The 19250-nt window shown below is 46.9% G+C and overlaps 1 protein-coding gene across 1 annotated transcript in view; it reads right to left on the bottom strand.

Moving 5' to 3' along the window:
• The window catches only part of phyhiplb (phytanoyl-CoA 2-hydroxylase interacting protein-like b), a 32106-nt gene extending 13217 nt beyond the window's left edge, over positions 1-18889 (bottom strand). The window contains exon 1 of the mRNA XM_062526502.1: positions 18656-18889. Coding sequence (XP_062382486.1) covers positions 18656-18761 — 106 coding nt within the window. The 5' untranslated portion in view covers positions 18762-18889. The remainder of the gene's footprint in view (positions 1-18655) is intronic.
• Between the last annotated feature and the right edge of the window lie 361 nt (positions 18890-19250).

The following is a 19250-nucleotide window of genomic DNA, read 5'->3' as shown; positions in this document are numbered from 1 at the left end:
TTGTTGCCGCTCCATCATTCTTTATGTAGATCAGTGAGGATCGAGGAGCGAGAGAAGACACGTAAACGCTATATGAGAGGCACCTTCTGTCTAAGGCTTTAAGCATACAATCTCATTAAGACTACAGATCCTGTTTCACTACTTCCTCTGTCCACAACTGTTTCAAAATAAAAGTCCTCACTGCAATAATACACTATTAAATCATTTAACCATTGAAACTACTCAACTATTGAACTGTTCAACCATTCCAACTGTCAGTTATCATCCACTATGCCTCCGGTCAACTACATGAAACCTCCATGTACCTAGCAACCAACATAGCAACCATTAAAATTAAGTGTTTATGACCGTTTCCATAGCAACCAACATGATTATACTGCAGTAACTTCTTGTTTCCTGATAGTGGCCACCATGGATACCCTGGCAACAAATGTTTCAAAATAAAAGTCCTCACTAGCAAGTTAGCATTGTTAGCATAGTTAGCATTTTTAGCATAACTGCAAAAAATCATTAACTAAGTTAGTTAATCAAACTGGTTAGCATTGTTAGCAAATTTAACATTGTTAGCATAGTTAGCATTTTTAGCATTACTGCTAGAAATCATCGGATAAGTTAGCTAATCAACCTGGTTAGCATTGTTAGTAAAGTTAGCATTGCTAGCATAATTAGCATTTTTAGCATAACTGCTAGAAATCATTAGCTAAGTTAGCTAATCAACATTTTAACATGAATATAAATCATTAGTTAAGTTAGAACTGGAATGTTTCATCTACTGTCTACCTTCACACTATCAACTCTCTGTAAACTATGCAACCACCATGTTTACCCTAGCTACATCTTAGTAACCATATCTACATTATCTATCTATTTTTGCATTTTCATGCACTGGTAATTCCTTGGAATTGCATTTCTAGTTGACATTGTGCTTTGGTCTTGCTTGTAGTGTAAATTTCCAGTCAGAGTCTGACCTGATTATTGCACCCCTTGACTACAACTTGACTGGACATGTTATAATAAGTACAGGGCTTTGCCACTACAGTAGGCCAACATCTATTTGATTTAGCATGACATAAATAGTAGGCTACATCAGATTAGACCAAGATAGCAGGGGCATTGCTAGGCAATGTGTGTGTGTGTGTGTGTGTGTGTGTGTGTGTGTGTGTGTGTGTGTGTGTGTGTGTGTGTGTGTGTGTGTGTGTGTGTGTGTGTGTGTGTGTGTGTGTGTGTGTGTGTGTTAGACCCTCCTGACGACTAATAATCACATGATGTCTTTGATTGTTAGGCCTACATATTTGCATGGTAGATATAGTCTATTGTATAGGATGCTCTGATTGAGAGTATCCTCTTTTCCATTTGTGTTCTGCATATGAATAATGGAAAATGGATCAATTACAGTGTGGGCTGCTGCTTTAGGAAACAGAGCATGGGAGTATGTGCAAGTCACTGAAATCTTTTCCATGGCCACTTTTTGAACTAGACTACATTTTCTTCCACACCAGCAGCTTCAATGTCTGGACTGACGACAGCAGTAGCAGTGACTCAACCCTGAGCTAAAAGCCTTTAAAAACGGAAACTCGACACGGCCCGAGGTCAGAGATGTTTCCTCTTTTATACAAAGAAAACTGAGATACCATACCAGACGGTAGCCTACTGCTCTCTTATCTCAGTTTTTGTACGTTTTTCTTTTCCATCTCTCCTTATTTAGAGGGCACAGGGTACAGACAGATAAAACCCACAGATATCGCAGACTTGACCCAGTCACACACAGATGTAACCCCACACCCTCATAAACCCTCAGACCCCCCCCCCCCACACACATACACACACCCACACACCCACACACCCACAGACATAAACACACACATAGGAGGTGTGTGTGTAAATAAATGGCCTCCTTCTCATCACATTTCCCACACAGGAGCTGCTCACTGCTTTGTCACCGTGGCGACGCTGTCCATTTAGCACTCAGCGAATGGAGAATTTGTGAATGAGAAAGAGAGAGAGTGAGAAAGAGAGAGAGAGGGAGAGAGGGAGAGAGAGATGGAGTGACAGGGAGATCGAATGTGAGAGACAGTGGAGAGAGAAAGAGAGGGGTGGTGATAGAGAAAAAGGGAGAGAGAGGCCTGCTGGGATTTCTTTGCCAAGGACGGCACCTGCGCAGTCAGCAGAAATGCCTGGTGCAGTGCCAGTGAATGAGCAGGGTGTCCTGCTGCTTAGAAAAACACTATTACACACAGATGCGCACACACACACACACATACAGACACACACACACACACACACAGGTGCACACACACACACACACACACACACACACACACACACACACACACACACACACACACAGGTGCACACACACACACACACACACACACACACACACACACAGGTGCACACACACACACACACACACACACACACACACACACACACACACACACACACACAGGCATGCAGGCACACGCTCACACACAGGTGCACATTCACCCATACAAACAAAAGTCGTCTGATGCTGTAAGTTCAAGGCAACCTTCACGAAGCCATTACACAGCATCAAATGCACGTTGCATCACGGCTCCTAATCCAGTCATTCTGGGGTTTGCACCAAAGCTTTACCACCAGAGGGTTTCACTTTGTAACTACCACAGAAGCACCACATGTAGGCCGTCTCTCACACACATAAGATACGAGCCCCAGAACACCAGGCTCACACCCACACACAGAACAGAGGCAACCGGGCCTCTCAGTCAGACTTCAAGGGGGAGAAAGTAACTCATAGTCCCCTGTGCAGCGTGCCGTCTCGGCATGAAAGAAAACTTCACACATTTTCAGGGATTTCTCCCTGTGATGTCCTCTTTTTCTCTCTTTCTTTTTTGCTATTTTTTTCTCTTCTCCTTCCTTAACGGTGGTTGGAAATAAAGTGATTCTTCCCTCAGGCTGGAGATCAACCTTAATTAGACTCGGAGAGAAACAGGGGGAACCCTCTGACTCTAAACCTTTGCTGGCGCTACATGGGAAATAATTACAGAGCGCAATGCCTTAAAATACGGAAGGCCTTGGACTAAGTGCAAAAACGCTCTCTCCTCTAGCGCCTTTCTACTCCGTCCATTGAGTGTGAGCACAATTATTTTTAATGGAAAAGCCATCAAGCCATCCATTGCCATTCACAGGGGACAGGTTTTCAGAGGTAAATTGAAAGTGTCGTGGTGTTTTTGTAGTCAGTGTTTCAATAAATGGTGACTTTGAATATAAGGTGGCGGGGGCCTCATTTCGGGAGTCTTCTGAAGACCATGACAGAAAATTAATCTTTTTTATGACACATGTTCATTTCTTTCTGAGTAAAGTTACGCAAGTAGTCGAGGCAGATGTGATGGCTTGCTGCTGATGAAAAAGTGTTTTGAGAGGATGACATGAGTTTGATGACTCACATCTAAAAAGCTTTTGATCAAATAAGAAAAATACTTAGCATGGTGTCTTGACATTGACAGTTCTATCTCATTCCCCTCTCTTATTCCCCTTGTTCTGTCTTTCTCATTCTCTCTCTCTCTCTCTCTCTCTCTCCACTCTTCTCTCTGCAGCTGTTTATTGGGGTTATAGCATTGCAGCTCTTTAGAGTTTAGGGATGATTGAATGAAACGTAATTCTGAGCAGGATTTAACAGAACGAGAATGAGAGAAAAGTAAGTAAAAAGTGTGTGTGTGTGGTGTGTGTTTGTATCTGTGTGTTTGTTTTCAGTGTGTGTGTGTATGAGTGTGTGTGTGTGTGTGTGTGTGTGTGTGTGTGTGTGTGTGTGTGTGTGTGTGTGTGTGTGTGTGTGTGTGTGTGTGTGTGTGTGTGTGTGTGTGTGTGTGTTTGTGTGTGTGAGAGAGGGAGAGAGGGAGTTATCCGGGGATTATTAATCTGCCCATCTGTGGGTGGTGCCACTGCCGCTGCACTGCTGCTGCCGCCACAGCTGTGGGAACTGAATGGCAGTATATGCTGAGTGTGCCTGTTGCTTCTCCACTCAGTGGGTTACTACTTTCCTACTGTAGCTCAACTGGAAAAGCTAACCGCACTAAGGCTATGTATGGGTTTACACACAATAAGCACACATACTGGCAATGCAATATTCATCTGCACTATACTTTAAGTATCTTAAGATAATCTTCTCACCAATGAGTATGCCAGTATCCAGAGGGAAAACACATCTGACCATAGATCTTATGAGCTACATCTAACATGGACATAATGAATTCTCATACAAGTACAAATCACATGATGTGCAGTCTTGAATTTCCCCTTGGGAATCAATAAAGTATCTGTCTATCTATCTATCTATCTAGTATTGCACCACAATCGAAAAGACTCTCCCACATACAGATGTACCAGACACTTTAGTTTAATGACAGAAATGTAAACTTCTCTGATATACTCTTAGTCCCATTCAGCCATCTATGCTTTAAATGACAGCACATGTATCACACACACACACACACACACACACACACACACACACACACACACACACACACACACACACACACACACACACACACACACACACACACACACACACAATATGAACAACAGTTCCTCTTCTCTCTTCCCATCCCCCTCTACTCTTTTCTCTCTCACTCTCTCTCTCTGTAATCTTTGCTTTAAATGACAACTCACAAGACAGCCGATGATGCAAGAAGCTTATCCCCCCATCCCCAACCCCAACACACAGGATGATTATAGCCAAGCGAGACGGGTCTACCGGCCTCAGCACCTACCAGCAGGACGCAGGCTTTTCATGCTGACCCCACTCAGTTGCACTGTCCACTCAGAAGCGTTCCCTCTGGCACAGTCCAGTGGCGGTCAGTCAGTCAAGTCAGCAGCAGCAGCAGAAACAGAAACAGCAGCAGCGGCGGCAGCAACAGTAGCTGAGTGATTGAGTGGCAGTGAGTGAGTCCTGTGTTGTATGCGTGCATGTGTGTGTGTGTGTGTGTGTGTACAGCCCCTACTGTTTGGTGACTGACCCCTCTGTCCCACGCAGGGACCGGAGGCTGTCCCGGCAGCCGATTGGCCTGGACAAGAGGGCTTAGAGAGAGCGAGAGAGAGAGAGAGAGAGAGAGATGGGTGCACTGGCTCCCCACAGGAAGGGGACGGCTGAGATTATTATGTCATCGGCCGGCGGTGCAGGATGAGAGCAACGAGCGGCACGCCACGATAGGAAACACACACACACACCTACACACACATACAGTATGAAGACACACAGACGGCACACACACACACTCTCTCTGTCACACACACGCACACATATCACAGTGCAAGAGGGAGGGCTGATAGCTGTCACACGCCTTTCCCAGAGGATAATCTTTCCAAATCCCCAAAAAATACAACACCACTCACCCCCCCTCCCATGCTGCTCCACGCCCTCTCTCTCTCCCATTAGCAAGAGAGTAAAAATCCCATCACACAGCAGTCCTCTCTCTGGCTCCCACCTCTTCACGCCCCCCCCCCCCCCCCCCACCCCCACCCCGCTTCGCTATGTCTGTCACCATTCCAAAAAGCATGACATCATTGTTTGGAGTGGGCCGCTGCAGCACTCACAGCTAGCTCTCCTCCCCGGGAGACGGGTCACTCAAGGGTTCTGTGTCATAACTTAAGGGAGAGGCCGCTTGTCTAACCTCACAAGAATGTGTTGTTGTTGGAGGATTCACTGATTGGCATGTCTCAATCATGTCGGCATCCTCAAAGGCTCCGAGCAAAGAGGAAAGAAGAGTCAGTCCTTGTGGAGCTTTCGGAAACGGTTCTGGAACACTTTGGTTCTGGAATGGGGAACTGTTGCCATGGTGTGTGCGCGTGAAGTTCCAGTGCTGTCGGACAATCCGGTTCCACCCATGATGACCTTGGTGCATACACTAGTCTAGTTGAGATCTAAATCGGAGCTGAAATCTAAAAATGAACCAATGCGTTTATTCTTCTCGACTGGTTTTGTCTCTGTAGTAGCCACAGCGTCCCTGATGCCACCGCAGCGAACAGACCAAGCACACAGAGGCCTGGACAAAGGCCTTCCTCACATCCTCCTCCCCCGGCCGGCCACTCCCCAAAGACCCTGACAAGGCCCCCTTTCACCCGGACCCACGGGTGAACCCAGAATCCCCCGCACCAAAATTCAGTGGCTTGGGCCCACACACACACACACACATACACACATACGCCTACACACACACACACACACACACAAACACACACAATCAGAAGAGAGAATGTGTGCTTTTGTTTTGCTCCGCCATCTAACAGTGAACAATTAACATGCAATGTGACACAGAGGAGCTTCCACTGAGAGTGATGCTAATCAGGGAGCTGGTGTAGAATGTCTCACATTCCCAACTCATATGCTGGGGGACAGACACCAGCCCACAGCCTGATGATGCCCACAATCAGTTAACTTCCCAAAGGGTTCTCTCAGTTCATTCTGCCTATCATCCAGAGACTTTTATTAACTTTTATTTCCCGTGCTTGCTACAGAGTGAGGACTTTGTTAGTTACAATGGTTTTATTAGAATATTAGTTGATATTAGTTAATATTTACTAATCTCTATGCTACGCAGCATATACAGTAAGTGCAGGGTAAAAAGTGGCTTTGCAATATAGAATGAATTTAAACAGATTTCTGTGCAAATTATTTGTCTGATTTGATTCAATGTTTAAACTGTGTGCTCAGACGCAGAGGGGAATATTTTTGCATCAAATAACCAGTCTGAGTTTTCCGTTACATAATTGTGTTTTTTTGCACATTGCATCACACGCACCAGAAACCCTTTCTGTGCAAGTGCCTGGTGCTTTTCTGATGAAACTGTGTACTGCTGTTGACTTATGAGAAAGCTCCTCCGTTGTCATTATAAGTCCTAAGTCTGTTTTGAGGTCTGATCTGCATCTGCATACGTACTGTAAGTTTGTGGAATCTGACCCCCTTTCAGATATGCTGATTGCATGGTGAACAATTTTTTTAAAAAGCCCAGTTGCTGAGCAAGATTAAAGCGCCTCACACTACCCAGTTAAGGACATATTTTGCAGAATAGTTATATAATAACACAGAGATTTTTTTTTCTGAAAATGATAATAAAACAAACAAAAGATAAAGTCTTTATGCAAGTCCTGCAGTAGATTAAATAACGCAGGCGCTAGTCTTCACAACTTCTGTAGGAGCATAACAAAGCCATATAAAGCGCATCAGCACAACTTTCTACCGAGTCCACTGTAATTTAGACTAAGGACAGAACGTCGTGCTACAAGACGTCCATTAAACTGCCGCTAGCTTTCATTTTGCACATCATCAAAACGCTCTCTGCATCACCACGGTGATGGCGGCGGTGATGAGGCAGTGGTTTGCCGTGTGCCCGCTCTACCATGCTGCAGTCGGTGTGCCAGCAGGGTTCCCTCCCCGCGCATCGCGCCAGTTAAAGATGCGCCGTTCCCCCGCCTTGGGCATCGCCGTCTATTCATATTTTATAATGGGCTTTAGTCAGGAGGCCAAAAATAGAGGCAAAGTAGCGACTCGGCGCATTAATGGGCAGAATCACTGTGTGAGTGTTTCTCTGTGTGTGTTTCAGTGTGTGTGTTTCAGTGTATGTGTTGGTGTGTGTGTGTGCCGGAAGGGACTGGGGGGTGGGATGGGAGCCGTGGAGCAGAAATGTAAAGGCCAATGGCCTTGGGGGCCTAAACCAGGAAAGGGGGGGGGGGGGACAGAAAATCCATACTGTGCGTTCTCCATGAGTGAATCAGTGTGTGTGTGTGTTGTGGGTGCATGTATGAGCGATTGTGGAGTCTCGTAAGTGGTTATGAATAGGCCTTTCGACGGGTCTTTTCTCCGTGGGTCGTATTTCCCGTGGGTCGACCCATCGGAGCATTTCATCGGCGGTGACGTGTCTGATGGTCGTTCACTCACCCCCACTGCCATTCAGTGCTGAGGCGGCAGAGAGCAGGAGGAGGTGGGGTGGTGGAGGGGGGCGGTGTGCAATAATTGAATCATTTGTCATCTGAATGCCACCTACGCCGAATGGCCTCCAGACACCTCATCACCATGCGTCCAGTGTGCGCTGCACGCGGTCAGTGAGGGCAGAGGAGGCCACGGCTGGACAAGGAATCAACATCACCTCCTCTCACACCTCTGACACGCCGGGGGCCGCTGTTAACATCCACTGGGTGTACGCCTGCGTGCTAGCATGCTAACCTCTTAGAGGTTAACACCACTGGACACAAACTCTTAGTGGCGTAAATGTGTTGACTTGTAGATGCCCTCTTTGTGCCACAAACTAGTGACCGCAAGTTAGTCTTTTTGTGGTATAAGGCTCCATGTTTGAGTGCAGTGTGGGACTGTGCCTCTCCTTCCACAGTTTAGCTATACACAATCACATGGGTTTGGATCAGACCTCCCGTATGACTGGCCATTCTCAAACTGAAACCCTTTGAGGGGTTTTATTTGTTAATCTAATGATAAGCAACCCTTCATTCACTCCCATCCCATGAACTCAGCAATTACCCAACTGCTAACTTGAATATGCTAACTTGCTGACTCATTCTCCGTGGTTACCATAATGAAGGCAGCAGCGGCTGTGTGAGAACACGGCACGGCTTCAAACGGAACGACACATCAAACGGCCGCTGTTCTGCCCCGTCACGGCGCCAAGGCAGCGCTGGGAGAGTGTTCTAGAACAGCTGCGTTCTGCCGGGCTGTGGATTGTCCTTGAAGCGGGCGCGCAAAGTCATTATTTCGCTTGCACTCTGGCTGTCTGTGTCAAGTGATGCTCGGGAGTAATTAAGCAGAACTCCTCCACTAATGGCGCCCTCTAAAAATCCCCAGCACCACCACATGGTTAAATTACCGCCCTCACTAGTCCCTGAGCAGGCAGCCATCACCCCAGCTGAGGCCCAACACAGGTGCACACACACACACACACACACACACACACACATACACACACACACACACATGCACACACATGACATATGCATGTAGGCATGAATACGCACATACACACATAGTATGTACACATATACACACATACAAGCATACAATGAATGACACACACATTTACACAGACACACACACAGACACACACACACACACACACTCTCCTCTCCACTCACTCACTCTCTCTTTTTCTCATCGCAGTCTAAAGCTCTCAGACGCACTCCTACGAGAGAACAAGCAGTGAAAAAGCAGAGAGCTGTACATTTGCCAACGCACAGTTTCAGGCTGACGCATTTGGAAGATTTCACGCCCGTCTGCACCAGAACTCGCTGAAGGCTCCTCGCCCTGTCTGTCTCCGCGAGTTCACGCTTCACCGTCCTCATGGACGCCCAGAACACTCACACTTTCATCAGCTGACAGAGTCATTGTTTGGTCTTATTTTACAACTGCTAGGCCTATGATCTACTTTGTTCAATTCATTATATGCCAGGATTAATGTATGTCCTTTATGTATGTGCATGTGTGTATTCGAAGTCGGTTAGATTTATTCTCTTGTTCAAAATGTGATACAGTATATAAAATAGCCAGCTCTTGTTCTCCCTGAACATTGCCCCCTATACCTTTCTAGCATGAAGAATTTCCTATACTCTGTATACAATGGGTTTGGATGCTTGTCATTTTATCTGGTTCAAAGGAGGGTGAGGATCTCTGCTTTGACGTGAGATCCTGGAACGCTGGCAAACACACTGACACTCACACTCACACCCACTCCTTTGTGTGTGTATGTGTGTGTATGTGTGTGTGTGTGTGTGCGTGTGTGTCAAGCTAAGCTCCTCCTGAGAGCTTAATCTGTGGCCAGGAATGACAGTAACGACAGACAGGCTTTTACACAGCGGTATTGTTTTCCAGGAAAAAACATGTCTGCCAAAGCAAAACACCACCACCACCGTCGACTCCAACACCAACACCATCCTCCCTCTGATGTCTGCGGCTGAGAGCTTTACTCAAAATGCATGATGGGATAGCCTCCACCTCCCACACTCTCCTCCACCCCCCCTCTCCTCCTCCTCCTCCTCCTCCGCCTCCAATGCAGCAGGAGCTGAATAAGCAGTGCTGAGTAATGGCACGGAGACGCTGATGGGAGACTCCAAAGCTCATTATGGGATGTGGAAGGGAGAACCCTTAAGCATTAGCCTCAGTCCTGCCCGTCATCTATTCTGCACAGTGGGTGGAATTTGTGGCGCACGGATGTTAGTTTTTGTCAGGAGGGAAAGCGCAGTAAATGGTCTGGGTCCAGGATGCCAGACACTGTTGAGCCTTCTGGGGGTGATGTGGGCCTAAAACACCAATGGAGGACGTTGCCTGCTTGAAAATGCCAGTGAAATGTTCATGAAGGCTGCTCTGTTGATATTTTTTAGCAGTGCTCGTTCTTTGGTTGGGCATCTGGGCTTGTGACCTTTTTAAGAATCCGTGTCAAAGGGGGGATACGCATTTGCTTAAGAAGCCTAGTTGTTGCTCATGAAGGCTTTGTTGGTGATGTATTTGCTGCTTTAGCTGGGTATTCAGGCTGCTAGCAGTGCATGTTATACCGTGTTGGGCCTTTATGGATCCTGCATCCTGGGTACAGCGCGGAGCGTGTTGGCATCTGCTGCCAGGCTATTGTGCATGGCTGTTGCATCTCGTGCAATGTAAATCGGCTTGTTGATGTGTCTTCTGCTGTTTCGGTTCTTTGGATGGACAATGAGGTTACTGGCAGCACATGTTGTACCGTGAAGGAGGGACGGAGCCATGATGGACCGCGTGTACCATGTGTACAGCGTGTTCAGGACTGCTGGCAGCCTATTGTTCTGTCCTGCGTCATGATAGTGTAATGCTAAAGAGGCTTGGTTGCTGATCGGTCTGTGTTGGAAATCCCCTACCTATAGCATAAGGAACTGAACACCTGTCCTGTGTACAATAGAAATGGCCTCGCTAAAAAAAGACTAGCATAAGAAATGCTTAGGTCCATCCATCCGGAAATGGACTTGGTTTTATTAGCTTTTTGAGAAGTTGAATGATACTTTTCTGAAGAGTATAGTACTGTAGTATAGTATACTCCTATAAAACGAATTACAGTATATCTTTTTCCAGCAGTGTGCTTGTGCTACGCAGTCAGTCAGAGGATAAGATAAAAGTCTACAGAGGACCAGTGCTAAGTAAACATGCCTTCATGATATATGACACTATCGGACTGGTGGTTGGCTAATCCGTTTCTAGGAGCTTTCCACTCTCGGAGGCACCTTAGCTGGTTGGGTAAAGAATGTCGCAGCCATGGTAACGAGAGATGGTACATGTTGTTTGTCAGTTCTTTTTTTTGGGGGGGGGGGGGGGGGGGGGGGGGGGGGGGTTGTACATGCAATCGCCAGGCAACAGGTCTGAGTGATTTCTGAGCCGCCCCTCTCTGGCTAAATACCAAGACAGGATTTCAGTCCATAAATGCCCCCCATAACAACGTCCCCCTCGCGGTATTACAGCATTACAGCCTCTCCCAGTAGAGTAGAGCAGGATTCACCCAGACATCCGCTTAACTCGGTTAAACCATTTATTGGAAGCAAAATTGTGTGTCAACTGTGACAAATAGTCAAAAAAATATGGTACCCCCTAACACCATCTGACAGCTGATTTCTGTCAATTGATAAAACATTAAGGTTTAATCTAACTAAAAACCCAGTTTCCAAACATTAAATGAACATAAAATTGGGTCTGTTTGTATGGTTGTCACATAGAAAGTCCTAGACACCTATTTACTTTTCCTACTTTATTTCCGACGACTTTCCAACTTTTGTTTTTGAGTTAAGCCTCTTTTATCCGCGTCTGTCTCCTGTTCTCATGTCTCGGCGGATGCCAGCCCCTTGCTGCTGATGACACCTCTAAGCTGGGAAGTCACGGTCAGCCAGGCTCCTCTGGCAGCAAAACCACCACTCCGTAATCGCCAGACAACATTCCAGAACTCTCCGGAATTCCTCCTATTCCAATTTCGCGGGGGGCCCACACACTGGGTTTCACCTCAGCTTGCCTTTTTTCTACGGTCTGTCCAAAACGCCGCTCAGCTACTTTGGGTGGGCCTTGCTGAGTAAATGATGGCTGCTTGATTAGAGAGGGGAGGAGGGGGTGGTGTGTGGGAGACCTGGCTGACAGTAATGGAGGCTGATTTGTGGAGGTCAGACAGGGGAAGAGGGGGAGCCAACGCTTGCACGACCTCCAGAGCACTGCTGCATCCCTGACGCATTACAAACACACACACACACACACACACACACACACACACACATACACACACACACACACACACACACACACACACACATACAGGTGAAGATGTAAGTTTACTGTAAGTAGTGTTTTCTTCAGTGGTTAGGAAGATGTTTACACCTGACCCACCTACCTTTGGTCTCTCTCTCACACACGTTCTCTCTCTCTCTCTCTCTCTCTCTCTCTCTCTCACACACACACACACACACACACACACACACACACACACACACACTGCTGATTGCTAGTTCACCGCAGTGGGATGTGCACAGATGCCTCCTGATGACTCAGTGGGATAAGTTATTTATAAAAACACTTCTGATAATTGATTTGTTCCAGCACTTAGTAAGGAGAGCACTACAGGAGAGGAACCAAAGCCCCACGCTGTATGGAGTCCTCCGCTATACATTATATGCTTCACCTTTCTACAATAGAATCAACACACCCACTCAGTGTAACTATGCATAGGCTAATTTGGTCTATTCAACAGCAACCTGCACCCATAATGACAGTATTTAACCTATAATTTAGAACCGCCTTATCTAAACACACACGCACACACACACACACACACACACACACACACACACACACATACACACACACACATAAATATCGACACACAGAAACACATACACATCGCACACGCTCTACATGCTTGAGTAAGTGTGTGTCAAAATTAATGTAAAATCAATGTGCTATTGCACCGAGCGCCCCACGCTTTTCTCCATAAGGCATTGGCAGGCGTATAATAATAGCCCCAGCTATAAGACTACATGAATTGCATTACGCCGCCACAACAGCGCAATAACACACCCCTCAGTGGCATGCAGGCTCAGCACTCAGACGGCCACTCTTGATGTAATGCAGGCAGGGAGTGAGCTGATCATGCAGCGTCCAAATCTATAAGCTGTCAGCCTGTCCTCTTTTCAGGGCGCCGCTTCCTGGAATGTTCATTCCTCCAATCACTCTGGGCTCCCCGTGTGTGTGCCCGCCCCCCCCCCCGCGGGCAAATGGGATGTTTTCACGGGTCATTTGAGAGAGTCTCATCACATTACCTTACGACGGGCGGCAGCGCCTCAGCCAATCAGCCTCTGAGATTCAGATATTTATTTTTTTCTAAGTTGCTGGTATCATAATATAGCACAATTGCAGGGTGCAGAGAGATGGAAAAAGAGGCTATGGTGTGTTAAGATGGAGGCCAGCGCCTGAACAGACTATGCCCTGGTGTGGTCCTAATCCGGCCCAGTTGCAGTCGTGGTCCAGCTCTGGTGTAAACAGCACTGATCTGGGCCCAGTTTGGGCCCCAGTTTGGCCACTCTGATCCTGATTCAGTCCTGATTTGGCTCCCAAGCAGCGCAGATGGAGCCCACATTTGGCCCAGACTTGAGGTGCGTTCAAATTTGGCAAACAGTGGCCAACGCTCGTGCTGAACATGTTTTCTTTGAACAGTTAAATTAGATTTAGTGAACATTCCATTCTAACGGTAATGGCATTGTTGCCTTCGTCAAACTCACGTCCATTTCCAATGCACGTTCGCGGAGAACTCCTCAGACTGTTTGCCGAAAACTCAAGGCTATTGGAAAACTGTTTGATGAACGTTCTCAAACGTTCTCTTATATGTCTGAGGATTTGAATGCACCTCTGGCCCTGAAAGAACCTGATCAGGCCCTGGCCCATGCCTCCTCACGCTTCCATTAAGCCCAGATCTGGCAGCGCTGGGGCTGCTCTCTGGACCTGGTCCTCTCTGGCGGAGACATTCTGTTCCACCCCTGTCAGAGGGGAGACGTGAAGCAGCGGGGCCGGGCCAAGAGTGGGACACACACTGTTCCTTGGACGGCCGGCGAAGCTGTGAGGCATGCTGTGTGTGCGAAGCCTCAATCTCTCTGCCAATATTGTCATTGCACTCTCTCTCTCTCTCTCTCTCTCTCTCTCTCTCTCACACACACACACACACACACACACACACACACACAGGCACTCACACACAAGAACACACACACACACACACACACACACACACACACACACACACACACACACACACTCACATACACAGATGAGAGAGAGAGAGAGAGATGGCTTTCAGTAATGCCACCATATTAGCTAATGAATTCGGACAGATTTGTTTTCTTAATACTGTTTTTTTGTGCATGTTTCCAAACAGTGTGCGACCGCAGTAGGGGGTGGGTGCTGGGAGGCCTCTCGGCTCATGTCAACAACTGTCTGCATTCTGCATTTGCTTTGTTGTTTTCATCATGGTGAAAATGTTAAGCTGCATAGTTTTTCTAAATGTGTTCATCATGCTGGCCATGATGACTTTCCACCAGTCATTTCAGTCACTTAACATTAGAGGTTTCTATCAATTCTTCCTTACTCATAGCCCTTTTGAGAGGAAAATATACACAGTTGCAGAGTATAGTATAGCATGTTTTAAATATTTTAAACCACACACCCACCACCACTAATGACCTTCTATCCAGCACAATATTACTTCTTAATACAGAACTACTCCATAATGGCACCACTAGATGTGTTTCTGGTTTGAAGCCTTCAGCAAATGTCCTAAGAGACAAATGGCCTTCATCGCCTGCTTGAACAGAACGACTTCATAATTGGCTACCAGTCGGTCCGCGCAAGCATCTGGCTACAGTAATCACTCCACGCAGAATGGACTCCTAATGATGAATCGGGCCCTTATACGCTCCAGAACTGCCTTTTGTTGCGTTTGTTTATCTCGCGTCGCGAGCACGGCCAGCACAATTAGCAAATTGATGGTGCGCGCTAGAAAAGTTCACATTCATCTCAGGGGCTCGACTGTCTGGGCAGATGGCAAGGTTCCTGGAATGGCCTCTGCTCACACAGCTGGGCAAGCAAGGGCAAACACACACACACGCAAGCATGCACACACATACACACACACACACACACACGCAGACGCACATGCACGTACGCACGCACGCACGCTCGCATATACATATACATACACATACATACAATATACATGCATAAACACATCCACACGACAGACCATTGGTTGTCAGTCATATAGAACAAATACACCCACACACACATAAACATACACATGGGCCTATACATACACAGAGGAGCACAATACACAAAGAAATGCTCTCACATTCACACATACTTGTAAAGAAAGACATCTCTCTCTCCCCTTCTCTCTCGCTCTCTCTCACATACACACGCACACACACACACATCCACACATCCACACATACACACACACACACACACACACACACACACACACACACACACACACACACACACACACACACACACACACACACACACACACACACACACACACACACACACAAAAGCCTTGCCCCATCTGGTGGATGCCAATTACTCCTGAGGCATTAACCCCCGCCCCTCTCAATCTCCACCCACTCATCTAAATATGTAAATGTCCTGGCAGCTGTTGGTACGTCTACAGTCAGCTACTCTACTGTATGACTAGCCTTAGACCCAGCCCTTAACTCCAACGCCCTTCCCATCCTTAGACCCAGCCCTCTAAAGAGAATCCCGCGATTTTTCACTCGGTTTCTCGAGGTCACCGAGTAAAGTTGGTACGAAAACCCCCCTGAAAACAATCGGTTTTACCTAGCTTGCGTTGCTGCAGCCAATAGGTAGAGCTGCCATAGCAGCTAATAGTGCCACACTGTAGGGGCATGAACATGGGGGCTCATTGGAGATCTACTGTATGTGAAAAATCACCAGAAATGTCCTTTAACTCAAATGTTCTCATCCTTAGACCCTGCCCTTAAACTCAAATGCCCTCCTCATCCTCCACAAGCACACAGCACTACAATCGCAATACCATGTCAACGTTGGAAAAATACCCGGGGAGGGAGTATGTTTAAAGGTGAGGTCCTTGATCCTGGTGAAACATTGTTGAGATTTGAACATAACAGTCAATCGTAGCTCATGTGCACAGGTGACACAAACAGAATGGAGAGAACAGGGAGGAAGAAATAGAGCGAATTCGACAGAAAAGTCCACTGTAATTGAGGAGAGCACCTTTAAATCAAAGTCTCCTTTGATTTCCCCAGCCTTCTTTGCGCTTGAGCTCCAACTCTAAGATAGGCACATCCAAGTGTTGCTGAGTAATCTCAATCTCTAGAGAGCGTGCCTGCTTCAGTACCTTGACTGTGCAGCATACCTTGGATTAGAGCTTTGTCTAGAGGACGACATGCAGATGCCATCTTAATCCATGATCATGACCTCACCCACACATGACTATGCAATCCTCACACGGTCCAAATGGACAGGCCGCACCAGTGTACGAAGGCCTTCCATACGACACCACACACACTGTTGCTGATTCAGTTTGGTGGAGGTTTGCTACGAATTTGAATCACGACTACACCTTTATGAACAGATTCCACTGGCAAACACTGAAATTTAACCTCCTTAATTGCACAAAGAGAACAAGGATGAAAAGCTACAAAAGGACATGAAACATTGCAAATGATTCTGAGCGAAGTTGGGCTTTTTTCCCCCCCGACATCCTTAGACGGGGTGAGAAACAAGAGGATGGGTGAACAGAACAGACGAGGCTAAACAGAAGGGCTCGCCGTGACTCACGGCTGTGTCTCATCTCAGAGAAACAACAGTAATGTTTCTCCCTCTTCCCTGAGCCACACACGCCTGGTGCTGAAAGTCAAACTTGAGAGGAGAGTATCACAACGATGGAACACCGTGGAACGTTAGACGAGCCATGCGAGCGTTCGCAGCCTCCACAGCCTCTACAGCCTCCGCGGATGGGAACGGAAATATCTCTTTTTCTCTCCCCACACGACTTTTTATCGCTTCATCTCCGAGCGTCTGGGAGCACAAAGGAGAGAGTTCATTATGTGCTCCACTTCATATCAGACGTCGCCTCGTGCCTCGCCGCTCGGGGGGGGGCGTGGAGGGCCTCGAAGGGAAATGGTGCACGTTCCAACGTTTACCCACAATCCCCCTGTACCTTCACGGCTGAACGGGAAATAGGCTGGTCAATGTGAATAATGCCAACACACTGAGAGCGTGGAGAGTGGAGGGTTAGGCTCCAGGGAAAAGGCAGCAGGACAGGGGATGGGGATAGACTGAATAGGCAGGAAATGGCATGAATGCACATGTTGTTGCCCATTTAAGGAAAGTGACAAGACAGCAGAGTAGAGGGGAGTAGAGGATGAGAGAGTTCTATTTATTTTATTTTTTTTATGCTTTTTGGCTGGGGCTGTCAGTGAGAGCCTATTGTCCCACTCTTTCTCAATTTCCTCTCTCTGTCTTTTTTTCTCTCATTCTCACCTCACTCTTTACCATCTATATTTCTCTCCGTTGCCTTTCTCTTTCCTGACCCCCCCCCCCCCCCCCCCCCCCCTCTCTTTCTCTCAGCCTTGTTAGAGAAATGGCTGGGGGACTTCAGGTTATACAGAAGAATGGAGAGGAATACAAAGTAGCTATTTTGGGACACGTGTACGTGTGTGTGGGGGTTGTTTTTCTCAAACTCATTCTAATTTTGAGCTTGTCTTCATACTAAGCAATGCACTGCATGCAAATTACATTTTTAAAAGAATCTAAGTGTATTTACAAGTTCCAAGATGACATAATGTTCCCTTCACATTTGAACTGACTGTTAACTTAATGTTGACCTTTGGATTTAAATTGAAATCCTAAAGATGCCATATAGGCCGCCCTGGAAGCATGGAAAAAATGGTAAGACGGTTGGAAAGATATGCTCGTCCCATGCTCAACTTGGCATCCTATCGTAGTCTACACTCTGAAAGGCGCATGAATCAGCGAAATTGCCATATTTCTTCAAAATCATATATCGATTTGTTTCAAGATTGCAGTCAATGTTACCGGCCGTATATTGTAACGTCTCTCAAATTGTATATAAACTGCTCGGGTTAAAAGTTAGCGTATAATCTCATTGACTATGTTATTTGCGATTTATATTGACGAGGGCGACAACTGAGAGCTTCCCCCCTTTGCGTTTGGACATCACACCGGAGGTCTGTGTCCATGGTACTGAAACAGCATTTCCTTGACACTGAAACAATGCCTGCAAGATTGCCTTACGTTAACGCACCCTTCTCCATACATTTCCACTGAAACAGGATAAAAAAAGACATAGCTTGATTTTTCTTCCTGGTGTTGCATATTAACGAGGTTGTTTAACAGACAAAACTGCAATTATAAAAGGAACCACCGACAAAAGATTACATGTATAATTGCGAGTTCTGCTCCTGCATGAAACAAACCAGTGGTGTCGGTTTTGTCTGATGCTTTCCCGTTTCCTTACTCCCTTAGGGATACCCGACTACCACCGGCAAATGATGGATACACCAGTCAATCACAACGTACACAGCCCGTGCCGCTATAGCGCTGCGCGCGTTCGGTGACTCTTACCCTCTCTGTCACACAGCTGAATCGCCTCCAAACTCAAATTCTTGATCATGTCTTCACACGGACTCGTGGGGCTGCTAATGCTGTGTCCCACGCGCGGAACCTCCATTTTTCCGTGCGTTTTTTTCCGTCAGCGTCCTTCGCCGGGTGTAATTTTGATCGCCCGTGCCGCAGGATTGATCTTCACCTTGAATACAGAGTCCACTCGCGTTTCTCTTTCGCTTGCTCTCTCCCTCCCCTTTTCCCCGCTCTCTCAATGCTGGCGGAGGAGCGTCAGCGCAGCGTCACGGCCGCTCCAGAAGGCGCGCATTTCTCTCTGCGACATCGAGGCAAATTGGAAAGATTACGCCGAGACAGTGCGGAACCCGGGGCTGATTGGGTATCCCTGTGCGTTCATGAATGAAATAAAACGTTAACGAGCCACAAGTGTCTGTTCTGCCGATGAACTAACGAACGAGGCCGACGGATTAGTGGATGGGAGCTTAGAAAGTGAATTGAACGACTCCTTACATAACAGGATTAGCGTACCCATAGTGGCCTCTGGTCAAGACGATTACTTCGAGTCTGAGTCAACGATGTTTCATTGTTTTCATCAAAA

The sequence above is a fragment of the Sardina pilchardus genome, chromosome 22 (assembly GCF_963854185.1).
Source record: "Sardina pilchardus chromosome 22, fSarPil1.1, whole genome shotgun sequence".
Lineage (NCBI taxonomy): Eukaryota > Metazoa > Chordata > Actinopteri > Clupeiformes > Clupeidae > Sardina > Sardina pilchardus.
This window is presented reverse-complemented; position numbering and strand designations above follow the sequence as displayed.